Source organism: Salmo salar, unplaced genomic scaffold, assembly GCF_965601325.2.
Source record: "Salmo salar unplaced genomic scaffold, fSalSal1 ptg000117l, whole genome shotgun sequence".
Lineage (NCBI taxonomy): Eukaryota > Metazoa > Chordata > Actinopteri > Salmoniformes > Salmonidae > Salmo > Salmo salar.
Window position 1 is genome coordinate 1,738,351 of NW_027675317.1, and position 15,993 is coordinate 1,754,343.

A 15,993-nucleotide genomic window follows, 5' to 3' on the forward strand; every position below is an offset into this window, starting at 1 on the left:
ATTACTGAGAATTACTAGTTAATTGTATCACTTACAATCATAAAATAACAACTTATACCATAACAAACAATTAAACTGACATAAACCAAAATCACTATATATGTAGTTATTTAGTTAATTACCAAATTGAGCCGGTCGGTCACATTTGAGAGTGAGGGAGATATATAGCATTTTGCATAAAAAAACATGATTTTTGTCTCTCTGAAATGAAACCATCAAGTGATAGATTTTAAACAAATCCTTGTCTGTGAGAGATGTAATAATTAATACATAATTTCTTTAAACAATAAAAGCTAATTTCTGTAAAGTGATATGTTGCGTTTTGGAACTCTTCTTATGTTTCCCATCTGAGATCAGAGTAGATGAGAGATGTAACGTTTGTCTCTGTTGTGTTGAAGTCCAATCAAGCAGGAGAGACCAGCCTCCCCTGTACCCAGCTGTGTGTCCATGAAGAGTGACTGGTCTATGAATCATCCTATAGAGTTTAGAGAGGGAGACTTTTCTACTGAACAAAGGTAAGAAGAACTCATGGGTCATGGTCAGTGAGTTAAACAACATTGTCTATAGTCATTTCTCCTCTCCCATTTTCACATTTCTTTTGGTTGTTTTCATAATCCACAGGCTAATCCTTTAGTCCATTTTCATAGTCCTAAAACAATATTAAACAAACACAACGTTCCCTCCCTGTGTGTGTGTGTGTGTGTGTGTGTGTGTGTGTGTGTGTGTGTGTGTGTGTGTGTGTGTGTGTGTGTGTGTGTGTGTGTGTGTGTGTGTGTGTCCAGAGGTCTTAACCTATAGAAGGACTATAGTATGTTTAGTCTCCAGAGGTCTTAACCTAGAGGACTATAGTATGTTTAGTCCCAGAGGTCTTAACCTACAGGAGGACTATAACTCTTGAGAGTCTAGGGGGGAACCATAAACCTGCCTCTCCAACTCTCCCTGACCTGAGTGTGTTAACTCCTGAGAGTCTAGAGGGAACCATAAACCTGCCTCTCCAACTCTCCCTGACCTGAGTGTGTTAACTCCTGAGAGTCTAGGGGGGGAACCATAAACCTGCCTCTCCAACTCTCCCTGACCTGAGTGTGTTAACTCCTGAGAGTCTAGGGGGGGAACCATAAACCTGCCTCTCCAACTCTCCCTGACCTGAGTGTTTTAACTCCTGAGAGTCTAGGGGGGGAACCATAAACCTGCCTCTCCAACTCTCCCTGACCTGAGTGTGTTAACTCCTGAGAGTCTAGGGGGGAACCATAAACCTGCCTCTCCAACTCTCCCTGACCTGAGTGTGTTAACTCCTGAGAGTCTAGGGGGGGAACCATAAACCTGCCTCTCCAACTCTCCCTGACCTGAGTGTGTTAACTCCTGAGAGTCTAGGGGGGAACCATAAACCTGCCTCTCCAACTCTCCCTGACCTGAGTGTGTTAACTCCTGAGAGTCTAGGGGGGAACCATAAACCTGCCTCTCCAACTCTCCCTGACCCGAGTGTGTTAACTCCTGAGAGTCTAGGGGGGAACCATAAACCTGCCTCTCCAACTCTCCCTGACCTGAGTGTGTTAACTCCTGAGAGTCACCATGCCATGATTAGATAGTGAAACAACACACCAATCTCTTTCATAATTTCTTTAAACAATAAAGGCAAAATTACGAACGTTTCTGTAAAGTGATATGTTGCGTTTTGGAACTCTTCTTATGTTTCCCATCTGAGATCAGAGTAGATGAGAGATGTAATGTTTGTCTCTGTTGTGTTGAAGACCAATCAAGCAGGAGAGACCAGCCTCCCCTGTTCCCAGCTGTGTGTCCATGAAGAGTGACTGGTCTATGGATCCTCCTAGAAACTTTAGAGAGGGAGACTTTTCTACTGAACAAAGGTAAGAAGAACTCATCGGTCATGGTCAGTGAGTTAAACAACACTGTCTCTAGTCATTTCTCCTCTCCCATTTTCACATTTCTTTTGGTTGTTTTCATAATCCATAGGCTAATCCTTTTATCCATTTATATAGTCCTAAAACAATATTAAACAAACACAACGTTCCCTCCCTGTGTGTGTATGTGTGTGTGTGTGTGTGTGTGTGTGTGTGTGTGTGTGTGTGTGTGTGTGTGTGTGTGTGTGTGTGTGTGTGTGTGTGTGTGTGTGTGTACTCCCTGGATGAGGAGATGTAATCTCATGTTTTGTCCACAGAAACCAACAGGAGAGATCAGAGTCAGAGATTCTCAGTGGTCAGTCTTCCCAGAGTCATCAAACAGACCTGGACTCTATATTCAGTGTATGTGGTCCTGTTATGAACATTTGTGTTTGTTTTCCTCAAGTAAAGTTGATCTGTCAATTATTCATTAATGTGTTAATGAGAAAGCATTTATTCTCTTGCTTAACTTATTTACTTGATTTATTTTAGTTGCTTGAAGAGAAAATTATGACATTTTTGAAGAACGAGCTGAAGATGTTCAAGAGGATTCTTAGTCCTGAACTCCCAGAAGGCTTTGAGAGTCAGAAGCAGGATGAGGAAGTGGTGGATGCTGAAGATGAGAAGCAGGAGAGCAGTGCCAGAGAGGGGGCTCTGAAGATCACACTGCACGTCCTGAGGAAAATGAACCAGAAGGAGCTTGCTGACACACTGGAGAACTGTAAGATCTGTCTGCCTCATGTTGAATGCTGTTTTATAACATTTAAAAGCTGTAGCTAAAGTACAGCTAAAGTAGCTGTGTAACTCAATGATATTGTAGCAGCCTTAATTAACACAACACCTTGTGACCTCATCAAGTAGCAGAAGGGATGTGTTGTGTTGATTAATTTAGAGAGCGAGAGAGAGAGAGACAACATTAATAATACCATCAATAATACCAATAATAATATAATCAGTCACACCAGTCTGTAATGCATTATGAAAACATTTACACAGTTATACATTCAGTTAAGAGAATAAATGATTATAATTTAAAATGTTATAACAGTCCTACAATACTGTAGGCATTAAAACAGACGTAATATTAATATCCTCTGTGTTATTTCTAGATTCAGATGAGCTTGCTGAGATTTGCCAACGTGAACTCAAATCTAATCTAAAGAACAAGTTTCAATGTGTATTTGAGGGGATCGCTAAACAAGGAAACCCAACAGTTCTCAATAAGATCTACACAGAGCTCTACATCACAGAGGGAGGAACAGGAGAGGTCAATAATGAACATGAGCTGAGACAGATTGAGACAACAACCAGGAAACAAGCAAGACCAGAGTCTGCAATCAAATGTAACGACATCTTCAAACCCTTAACTGGACAAGACAAACTTATCAGAACTGTGCTGACAAAGGGAGTCGCTGGCATTGGAAAAACAGTCTCTGTGCAGAAGTTCATTCTGGACTGGGCTGAAGGAAAAGCCAATCAGGATGTTCAATTTGTTTTTTCATTCCCTTTTCGGGAGCTGAATTTGATGAAAGAGGACAAACACACTTTGATTGAACTTCTCAATCACTTCTCAATGGAAACCAAACAATCAAGAATCTCCAACTATGACAAGTACAAAGTTGTGTTCATCTTTGATGGTCTGGATGAGTGTCGACTGCCCCTAGACTTCCAGAAGAACAAGATCTGTTGGGACGTCACAGAGTCAACCTCAGTGGATGTTCTGCTGACAAATCTCATCGAGGGAAATCTGCTTCCCTCTGCTCTCCTCTGGATAACTACCCGACCTGCAGCAGCCAGTAAGATCCCTTCAGGGTGTGTTGACCAGGTGACAGAGGTACGAGGGTTCAATGACCCACAGAAGGAGGAGTACTTCAGGAAGAGATTCAGTGATGAGGACCTGGCCAACAGAATCATCTCACACATAAAGACATCAAGGAGCCTCCACATCATGTGCCACATTCCAGTCTTCTGTTGGATTTCTGCAACAGTCCTCGAACACATGCTGAAACATAAGAGAGAAGAGATGCCCAAGACTCTGACTGAGATGTACACACACCTTGTGGTGTTTCATACCAAACAGAAGAATGAAAAGTATCTTGGGAAAGAAGAGACAGGTCCACACTGGAATAAAGAGAGCATTCTGTCACTGGGAAAACTGGCTTTTCAACAGCTAGTGAAGGGCAATCTGATTTTCTATGAAAAAGACCTGAAAGAGGCTGGCATTAATGTCAATGAAGCCTCTGTGTACTCAGGATTGTGCACACAGCTCTTTAAAGAGGAATGTGTTCTGTACCAGAACAAGGTGTACTGCTTTGTGCATCTGAGCATTCAGGAGTTTCTGGCTGCTGTGTATGTGTTCCTCTCATTCATCAACAACAATGAGAATCTCGTGGACAAACAGCAAACAAAGTCCAGTATCTTTTCTCTGCTGTACAGAGACAAGTCTGAAGTTACTGTCTACAAGAGTGCTGTGGATAAAGCCTTACAAAGTGAGATGGGAAACCTGGACCTGTTCCTCCGCTTCCTTCTGGGACTCTCACTGGAGTCCAATCAGAAGCACTTACGAGGTCTACTGACAAAGACAAGAAGCAGCTCACAGAGCCATGAAGAGACAGTCAAGTACATCAAGAAGAAGATCAGGGAGAATCCCTCTCCAGAGAGGAGCATCAATCTGTTCCACTGTCTGAATGAACTGAATGACCATTCTCTAGTGGAGGAGATCCAAAGCTTCCTGAGCTCAGGAAGTCTCTCAAAACCCAACCTGTCACCTGCACAGTGGTCAGCTCTGGTCTTTGTATTGCTGACTTCAGAAAAGGAGCTGGATGTGTTTGACCTGAAGAAATACTCCAGATCAGAGGAAGGTCTTCTGAGGCTGCTGCCAGTGGTCAAAGCCTCCAGTGCTGCTCTGTGAGTAAATAAAATGACATATAAGAAGTATTCATCAGGAAGAAATATTATGTTTAGTGAAAAATATGTATTATAATATGTATATTGAAAAACATATTGAATAAATGCATTGATGGAAGATGAATCTATATGTTGTTTGGGAATATGAACCAAATGCATCTACCGCTGTCCTTCTATACTACTGGTGTTAAATTAACAGTGTGTTTGTGAAGTCATGATGATCTCGTTGCAGGCTGTCAGGCTGTGGAGTCACAAAGGAAGGCTGTGCTTCTCTGGTCTCAGCTCTGAAGTCAAACCCCTCACACCTGAGAAAGCTGGACCTGAGTAACAATGATCTGAAGGATTCAGGAGTGAAGCTGCTCTCTGCTGGACTGGGGAATCCCCACTGTAAACTGGAGACTCTGAGGTCAGTATTCCTGTAGTTGGTCAACAAGTAATAACTGTTCAGCAGATCCACATGTGTTTAGCAGACACACATAGTCCACACCATATGTGTTTGGACAGTGAAGCTTACAGTTTTAAATTTGTCGCTATGCTCCAGCATTTTGGATTTGAGATAGAATGTTTCATATTAGGTGACAGTACAGAATGTCACCTTTTATTTGAGGGTATTTTCATACATAGCTGTGTTACTGTTAAGAAAGGAAAGCACTTTATGTATTTAGTTCTCCCATTTGAAAAAGTTGTACATATTCGGACAAATTCACTTATATTGTATTAAAGTTGTCATAAGTTTAGTATTTGGTCCCATATTCCATGCCTGCAGTGATTACATCAAGCTTGTGATTCTACAAACTTGTTGAATTCATTTGCAGTTTGTTTTGGTTGTGTTTTGGATGTTTTTCCTAATAGAAACTGAATGGTGAATAATGTCCTGTCATTTTGGAGTCACTTCGCTTGTATTGTCAGTAAGAATAGAAGATGTTTCTGAACACTTCTACATTCATGTGGATGCTACCATGATTATGAATAATCATGAATGAATCATTAATGATGATGAATGAGAAATTTACAGAGGCACAAAGATCAGACCCCCTCTGTTATTGGTGTTATTCTGTATACTTCTGGCCCTTCTTTGGACACTGTGTTAACTAACCTCCAGACGAGCTTCAATGCCATTACAACTCTCCTTCCGTGGCCTCCAACTGCTCTTAAATACAAGTAAAACTAAATGCATGCTCTTCAACCGATCGCTGCCTGCACCTGCCCGCCTGTCCAGCATCAGTACTCTGGACGGTTCTGACTTAGAATATGTGGACAACTACAAATACCTAGGTGTCTGGTTAGACTGTAAACTCTCCTTCCAGACTCACATTAAGCATCTCCAATCCAAAATTAAATCTAGAGTTGGCTTCCTATTTCGCAACATAGCATCCTTCACTCATGCGGCCAAACATACCCTTATAAAACTGACCATCCTACCGATACTCGACTTCGGCCATGTCATTTACAAAATAGCCTCCAAATACCCTACTCAATAAATTGGATGCAGTCTATCACAGTGCCATCCGTTTTGTCACCAAAGCCCCATATACAGTGGGGGAAAAAAGTATTTGATCCCCTGCTGATTTTGTACGTTTGCCCACTGACAAAGAAAGGATCAGTCTATAATTTTAATGGTAGGTTTATTTGAACAGTGAGAGACAGAATAACAACAAAAACATCCAGAAAAACTAATGTCAGAAATGTTATAAATTGATTTGCATTTTAATGAGGGAAATAAGTATTTGACCCCCTCTCAATCAGAAAGATTTCTGGCTCCCAGGTGTCTTTTATACAGGTAACGAGCTGAGATTAGGAGCACACTCTTAAAGGGAGTGCTCCTAACCGCAACTTGTTACCTGTAAAAAAAGACACCTGACCACAGAAGCAATCAATCAATCAGATTCCAAACTCTCCACCATGGCCAAGACCAAAGAGCTCTCCAAGGATGTCAGGGACAAGATTGTAGACCTACACAAGGCTGGAATGGGCTACACGACCATCGCCAAGCAGCTTGGTGAGAAGGTGACAACATTTGGTGCGATTATTCGCAAATGGAAGAAACACAAAAGAACTGTCAATATCCCTCGGCCTGGGGCTCCATGCAAGATCTCACCTCGTGGAGTTGCAATGATCATGAGAACGGTGAGGAATCAGCCCAGAACTCCACGGGAGGATCTTGTCAATGATCTCAAGGCAGCTGGGACCATAGTCACCAAGAAAACAATTGGTAACACACTACGCCGTGAAGGACTGAAATCCTGCAGCGCCAGCAAGGTCCCCCTGCTCAAGAATACATATACATGCCCGTCTGAAGTTTGCCAATGAACATCTGAATGATTCAGAGGACAACTGGGTGAAAATGTTGTGGTCAGATGAGACCAAAATGGAGCTCTTTGAACACCATCTCCACCGTCAAACATGGAGGTGGAAACATTATGCTAAAGGGGTGTTTTTCTGCTAAGGGGACAGGACAACTTCACTGCATCAAAGGGACGATAGGCGGGGCCATGTACCGTCAAGTCTTGGGTGAGAACCTCCTTCCCTCAGCCAGGGCATTGAAAATGAGTTGTGGATGGGTATTCAAGCATGACAATGACCCAAAACACACGGCCAAGGCAACAAAGGAGTGGCTCAAGAAGAAGCACATTAAGGTCCTGGAGTGGCCTAGCCAGTCTCCAGACCTTAATCCCATAGAAAATCTGTCGAGGGAGCTGAAGGTTCGAGTTGCCAAACGTCAGCCTCGAAACCTTAATGACTTGGAGAAGATCTGCTAAGAGGAGTGGGACAAAATCCCTCCTGAGATGTGTGCAAACCTGGTGGCCAACTACAAGAAAGGGTTTTGCCACCAAGTACTAAGTCATGTTTTGCAGAGGGGTCAAATACTCATTTCCCTCATTAAAATGCGAATAATTGTATAACATTTTTGACACGCGTTTTTCTTGATTTTTTTGCTGTTATTCTGTCTCTCACTGTTCAAATAAACCTACCATTAAAATTATAGACTGATCATTTTTTTGTCAGTGGGCAAACGTACAAAATCAGCAGGGGATCAAATACTTTTTTCCCCCACTGTACTACCCACCACTGCGACCTGTACGCTCTCGTTGTCTGGCCCTCGCTTCATACTCGTCGCTAAACCCACTGGCTCCAGGTCATCTACAAGACCCTGCTAGGTAAAGTCCCCCCTTATCTCCGCTCACTGGTCACCATAGAAGCACCCACCTGTAGCACGCGCTCCAGCAGGTATATCTCTCTGGTCACCCCCAAAGCCAATTCCTCCTTCGGCCGCCTCTTCTTCCAGTTCTCTGCTGCCAATGACTGGAACGAACTACAAAAATCTCTAAAACTGGAAACACTTATCTCCCTCACTAGCTTTAAGCACCAGCTGTCAGAGCAGCTCACAGATTACTGCACCTGTACATAGCCCATCTATAATTTAGCCCAACTACCTCTTCCCCTACTCTATTTATATTATATATTTAGCTCCTTTGCACCCCATTATTTCTACTTTGCACTTTCTTCCACTGCATATCTACCATTCCAGTGTTTTACTTGCTATATTGTATTTACTTTGCCACCATGGCCTTTTTTTGCCTTTACCTCCCTTATTTCACTTAATTTGCTCACATTGTATATAGACTTATTTTTCTACTGTATTATTGACTGTATGTTTGTGTAATACCCTTGTTTGAACCAAGTATTGAGTTTATTTGTTATAATTAATTGGTGTTATATTTAAAAGATGATTGAATTGCTCCTAAACTGTAATGTTGTTAATGCATTATGCTTTTTGAAGAAATATTTATTTAATGTGTAAGTGAATAGTTTGTTTTACTTTGAAGTTTACGTTTTGACCAATAAGGTCGCTTGTTAAGTTGTGGCCAATGGGAGTTGACCTGGTTAACGGGAGGGAAAAAGACATTGATGAAAGGATGGACGTTTTACCTCAGGACGGTTGGTGAAGAAAAATTATAAAAGAAGACGACAGAACTACAACAAAACCCATAGCTACTAAGACATGAAGGGAAATACATGTTTTATTTAATAAAAGAGTTGTTATAATTTAGTTAAAACTTAGTAAAGACTGAAGCTACCGTCTCGTCGTGGAGGTATTAGCCAGCCTTGAGGTTAGCCTAGCATCGTCTGACACCGGGAGATAATTGCTTGGGAAGCTAAACGAGTTCGTGTTGCCATGGGGATATCGGTTACGGCTAAGGAGTACTGTCTGCATGGGTAGCTGTGCTGCCTTGGACTTGGTGAGGAAACCTGCATGGAACTGCCATACTTCGCTGAGGGAATATCTACCAAGTCGTGAGTAACCACAACTTGAGGTGCTTATAAATAAATACATTGGTAATGGTGAGAGGTTAGCATGTTTTGTTGTAGCATCTGTTATTGGTAATGGTGAGAGGTTAGCATGTTTTGTTGTAGCCTCTGTTATTGGTAATGGTGAGAGGTTAGCATGTTTTGTTGTATCCTCTGTAACTTTCTCACTCATTATTATTCATGATCTTTCTCAATCATGGCAGTCACAGGCTTGATGTAGTCATTGCAGTCAAAGAATATGGGACCAAATACTAAACTTTTGACTAATTTAATACACTATGAGTGAATTGGTCAGAAAACATATGACTTCTTTAAATAGGGGGACTAGATGCATAAAGTGCTTTCATTTTTCTAAATGGTGAATCAGATATATATGAAAATATCCTCAAATAAAAGGTGACATTATATACTGTCACCTCATATGAAACATTTGATCTGAAATCCAAAATGTTGGAGTTTAGAGCCACATTTAAAATGTTATCTTCACTGTCAAAATAGATATGGTGTGGACTGTATACTCAATACAATCTAAATCTGATACCTCACTGTCTGTCTTTTGACTGATACTGCTTTTAAACTGGTCTGGTCAGTCTACTCAAATATTTGTACTATACATGTTTCTATCTGCAGGCAAAACTTTGATAATTTGTAATTTATAATATGATACTTTAATGTATGAGTAGATATGGCAGGTTTCAGGACACTGATGTATCTGAATATGTTGAAGAAATATACTGCCACTATTTTCACCAGCCAAAGAATAGCAGTGTGGTTTTAATATGATTTGACTCTTTGCAGGCTGTCAGGCTGTCTAGTCACAGAGGAAGGCTGTGCTTCTCTGGTCTCAGCTCTGAGGTCAAACCCAACACATTATTTGTAAACGGGTAACAGCGTAAACAGAGGAAGCTAAGCGTATCATTTTAATACAAAGTGTCTGTCATTGTATTTCTTCTGTGTTGGCAGACTCACTGGCTGTAAACTCACAGACACATCCTGTAAAGTGTTGGCCTCAGTTCTCAGTTCAAACCACTCACACCTGAGAGAGCTGGACCTGAGTAACAATGACCTGAAGGATTCAGGAGTGGAGCTGCTCTCTGCTGGACTGGAGGATCCCCACTGCAGACTGGAGACTCTGAGGTTAGTATTCCTGTAGTTGGTCAACAAGTGTTTCGTTGTCGTCTCTGTTATTGGTAATGGTGAGAGGTTAGCTTGTTTTGTTGTAGCCTCTGTTATTGGTAATGGTGAGAGGTTAGCATGTTTTGTTGTAGCCTCTGTTATTGGTAATGGTGAGAGGTTAGCATGTTTTGTTGTAGCCTCTGTTATTGGTAATGGTGAGAGGTTAGCTTGTTTTGTTGTAGCCTCTGTTATTGGTAATGGTGAGAGGTTAGCATGTTTTGTTGTAGCCTCTGTTATTGGTAATGGTGAGAGGTTAGCATGTTTTGTTGTAGCCTCTGTTATTGGTAATGGTGAGAGGTTAGCATGTTTTGTTGTATCCTCTGTTATTGGTAATGGTGAGAGGTTAGCATGTTTTGTTGTAGCCTCTGTTATTGGTAATGGTGAGAGGTTAGCATGTTTTGTTGTAGCCTCTGTTATTGGTAATGGTGAGAGGTTAGCATGTTTTGTTGTAGCCTCTGTTATTGGTAAGGGTGAGAGGTTAGCATGTTTTGTTGTATCCTCTGTTATTGGTAATGGTGAGAGGTTAGCATGTTTTGTTGTATCCTCTGTTATTGGTAATGGTGAGAGGTTAGCATGTTTTGTTGTAGCCTCTGTTATTGGTAATGGTGAGAGGTTAGCATGTTTTGTTGTAGCCTCTGTTATTGGTAATGGTGGGAGGTTAGCATGTTTTGTTGTAGCCTCTGTTATTGGTAATGGTGAGAGGTTAGCATGTTTTGTTGAAGCCTCTGTAACTTTCTCACTAATTATTGTTCATGATCTTTCTCAATCATGGCAGTCACAAGCTTGATGTAGTCATTGCAGTCAAAGAATATGGAACCAAATAGTAAACTTTTGACTAATTTAATACACTATGAGTGAATTGGTCAGGAACCATATGACTTCTTTAACCTCTCTAGGGCAGGTGGCACCAAATCGTCCCACCTACGTAACAGCCAGTGTAATCCTGTGGCGCGTTATTCAAAAACCTCAAAAATGCAAAAACTTCAATTTCTCAAACATATGACTATTTTACACCATTTTAAAGACAAGACTCTCGTTAATCTAACCACACTGTCCGATTTCAAAAAGGCTTTACAACGAAAGCAAAACATTAGATTATGTCAGCAGAGTACCCAGCCAGAAATAATCAGACACCCATTTTTCAAGCTAGCATATAATGTCACATAAACCCAAACCACAGCTAAATGCAGCACTAACCTTTGATGATCTTCATCAGATGACAAACCTAGGACATTATGTTATACAATGCATGCATGTTTTGTTCAATCAAGTTCATATTTATATCAAAAACCAGCTTTTTACATTAGCATGTGACTAGCATGTGACTAGCATTCCCACCGAACACTGCCGGTGAATTTACTAAATTACTCACGATAAACATTCACAAAAAGCATAACAATTCTTTTAAGAATTATAGATACAGAACTCCTCTATGCACTCGATATGTCAGATTATAAAATAGCTTTTTAGGTGAAAGCACATTTTGCAATATTCTGAGTAGATAGCCCGGCATCACAGGGCTAGCTATTTAGACACCCAGCAAGTTTAGCACTCACCAAAGTCAGATTTACTATAAGAAAAATGTTATTACCTTTGCTGTCTTCGTCAGAATGCACTCCCAGGACTTCTACTTCAATAACAAATGTTGGTTTGGTTCAAAATAATCCATCGTTATATCCAAACAGCGGCGTTTTGTTCGTGCGTTCAAGACACTATCCGAAAGGGTAAAGAAGGGTTACGAGCATGGCGCAATTCGTGACAAAAAAATTCTAAATATTCCATTACCGTACTTCGAAGCATGTCAACCGCTGTTTAAAATCAATTTTTATGCCATTTTTCTCATAAAAAAGCGATAATATTCCGACCGGTAATCTGCGTTTAGGTAAACAGACGAAAGAAATTAAAGCATGGGGTCGACTCGGGCACGCGCCTAAGCCCATAGTACTCTGATCGGCCAATTGCCAAAAGCGATAATGTGTTTCAGCCAGAGGCTGCCTCGATATCGTTCAGCTTTTTCCCGGGCTGTGAGAGCCTATGGGAGCCGTAGGAAGTGTCACGTTAGAGCAAAGATCCTCAGTCTTCAATAAAAAGAGCCAAGATGAAACACAACTTGTCAGACAGGCCACTTCCTGCATGAAATCTTCTCAGGTTTTTGCCTGCCATTTGAGTTCTGTTATACTCACAGACACCATTCAAACAGTTTTAGAAACTTTAGGGTGTTTTCTATCCAAAGCCAATAATGATATGCATATTCTAGTTACTGGGTAAGAGTAGTAACCAGATTAAATCGGGTATGTTTTTTATCCGGCCGTGTCAATACTGCCCCCGAGCCCTAACAGGTTAAATAGGGGGACTAGATAGATAAAGTGCTTTTATTATTCTAAATGGTGAAACAGATATGTATGAAAATATCCTCAAATAAAAATACATGTTTCTATCTGCATGCAAAACTTTGATCATTTGTAATTTATATTATGATACATTAATTTATGAATAGATATGGAAGGTTTCAGGACACTGATATATCTGAATATGTTGAAGAAATATACTGCCACTATTTTCACCACCAAAGCATAGCAGTGTGATTTTAATATGATTTGACTCTTTGCAGGCTGTCAGGCTGTCTAGTCACAGAGGAAGGCTGTGCTTCTCTGGTCTCAGCTCTGAGGTCAAACCCCTCACACCTGAGAGAGCTGGACCTGAGCTACAATCACCCAGGAGACTCAGGAGTCAGACTGCTCTCTGCTGGACTGGAGGATCCACACTGCAGACTGGAGAAACTCAAGTATGTAGAGGGTTTATGTCAATGTTCATATCAGACATGTTGGACTTTTCAGGCTAGTTAAGACAAACATTCTGACCACCACTTGGACAAAGCTATATGCTGTGTGTGTGTGTGTGAGTGTGTGTGTGTGTGTGTGTGTGTGTCCTGTGAGTGTGTGTGTGTGTGTGTGTGTGTGTGTCCTGTGAGTGTGTGTGTGTGTGTCCTGTGTGTCCGTGTCTTGTGTGTCCGTGTCTTGTGTGTCCGTGTCTTGTGTGTGTGTGTCTTGTGTGTGTGTGTCCTGTGTGTGTGTGTCCTGTGTGTGTGTGTTTCACAGTGAACACACACACACACACTCACACACACACTCACACAGGACACTCACACACTCACACAGGACACTCACACACTCACACAGGACACTCACACAGGACACTCACACACTCACACAGGACACTCACACAGGACACTCACACAGGACACTCACACAGGACACACACACACACACTCACAGGACACACACACACACACTCACAGGACACACACACACACACTCACAGGACACACACACACATTCACAGGACACACACACACATTCACAGGACACACACACTCTCACAGGACACACACACTCTCACAGGACACACACACACACACACACACACACACACTCACAGGACACACACACACACACTCACAGGACACACACACACACACTCACAGGACACACACACACACACTCACAGGACACACACACACACACTCACAGGACACACACACACACACTCACAGGACACACACACACACACTCACAGGACACACACACACACACTCACAGGACACACACACACACACTCACAGGACACACACACACACACTCACAGGACACACACACACACACTCACAGGACACACACACACACACTCACAGGACACACACACACACACTCACAGGACACACACACACACACTCACAGGACACACACACACACACTCACAGGACACACACACACACACACACTCACAGGACACACACACACACACACACTCACAGGACACACACACACACACACACACTCACAGGACACACACACACACACACACACTCACAGGACACACACACACACACACACACTCACAGGACACACTCACACACACACTCACAGGACACACACACACACACACTCACAGGACACACACACACACACACTCACAGGACACACACACACACACACACTCACAGGACACACACTCACAGGACACACACACACACACACTCACAGGACACACACACACACACACTCACAGGACACACACACACTCACAGGACACACACACACACACACTCACAGGACACACACACACACACACACACTCACAGGACACACACACACACACACACACTCACAGGACACACACACACACACACACTCACAGGACACACACACACACACACACTCACAGGACACACACACACACACACACACACACACTCACAGGACACACACACACACACACACACACACACTCACAGGACACACACACACACACACACACACACACTCACAGGACACACACACACACACACACACACACACTCACAGGACACACACACACACTCACAGGACACACACACACACTCACAGGACACACACACACACTCACAGGACACACACACACACTCACAGGACACACACACACACTCACAGGACACACACACACACTCACAGGACACACACACACACTCACAGGACACACACACACACTCACAGGACACACACTCACAGGACACACACACACACACACACACTCACAGGACACACACACACACACACACACTCACAGGACACACACACACACACACACTCACAGGACACACACACACACACACACTCACAGGACACACACACACACACACACTCACAGGACACACACACACACACACACTCACAGGACACACACACACACACACACTCACAGGACACACACACTCACAGGACACACACACACACACACACTCACAGGACACACACACTCACAGGACACACACACACACACACTCACAGGACACACACACACACACACACACTCACAGGACACACACACACTCACAGGACACACACACACACACACACACACACTCACAGGACACACACACACACACACACTCACAGGACACACACACACACACACTCACAGGACACACACACACACACACACTCACAGGACACACACACACACTCACAGGACACACACACACACTCACAGGACACACACACACACACACTCACAGGACACACACACACACACACACACACAGGACACACACACACACTCACAGGACACACACACACACTCACAGGACACACACACACACTCACAGGACACACACACACACTCACAGGACACACACACACACTCACAGGACACACACACACACTCACAGGACACACACACACACACAGGACACACACACACACAGGACACACACACACACACACAGGACACACACACAGGACACACACAGGACACACACACAGGACACTCACAGGACACACACACAGGACACTCACAGGACACACACACAGGACACTCACAGGACACACACACAGGACACTCACAGGACACACACACAGGACACTCACAGGACACACACACAGGACACTCACAGGACACACACACAGGACACTCACAGGACACACACACACACTCACAGGACACACACACACACTCACAGGACACACACACACACACTCACAGGACACACACACACACACACAGGACACACACACACACACACAGGACACACACACACACAGGACACACACACACACACACACAGGACACACACACACACACACACAGGACACACACACACACACACACACACACACACACACACAGGACACACACACACACACACACAGGACACACACACACA

The 15,993-nt window shown here is 43.0% G+C and overlaps 1 protein-coding gene across 1 annotated transcript; it reads left to right on the plus strand.

The window, feature by feature from the left end:
- The first annotated feature begins 1,797 nt into the window (after nt 1-1,797).
- On the plus strand, nt 1,798-10,284 carry LOC145866009 (NLR family CARD domain-containing protein 3-like). The gene is made up of 4 exons (XM_082970893.1): nt 1,798-1,804; nt 4,151-4,805; nt 5,038-5,211; nt 10,080-10,284. The coding sequence occupies exons 1-4, from the start codon at nt 1,798-1,800 to the stop codon at nt 10,267-10,269; spliced, it is 1,026 nt and encodes a 341-aa protein (XP_082827019.1). The 3' UTR covers nt 10,270-10,284.
- Nucleotides 10,285-15,993: the final 5,709 nt, after the last annotated feature.

Coding starts and splice junctions, on each gene's coding strand:
- LOC145866009 (XM_082970893.1), top strand. Junction 4,806..5,037: donor AAAGCCTCCAGTGCTGCTCT/GTGAGTAAATAA, acceptor ATCTCGTTGCAG/GCTGTCAGGCTGTGGAGTCA. Junction 5,212..10,079: donor TGTAAACTGGAGACTCTGAG/GTCAGTATTCCT, acceptor CTGTGTTGGCAG/ACTCACTGGCTGTAAACTCA.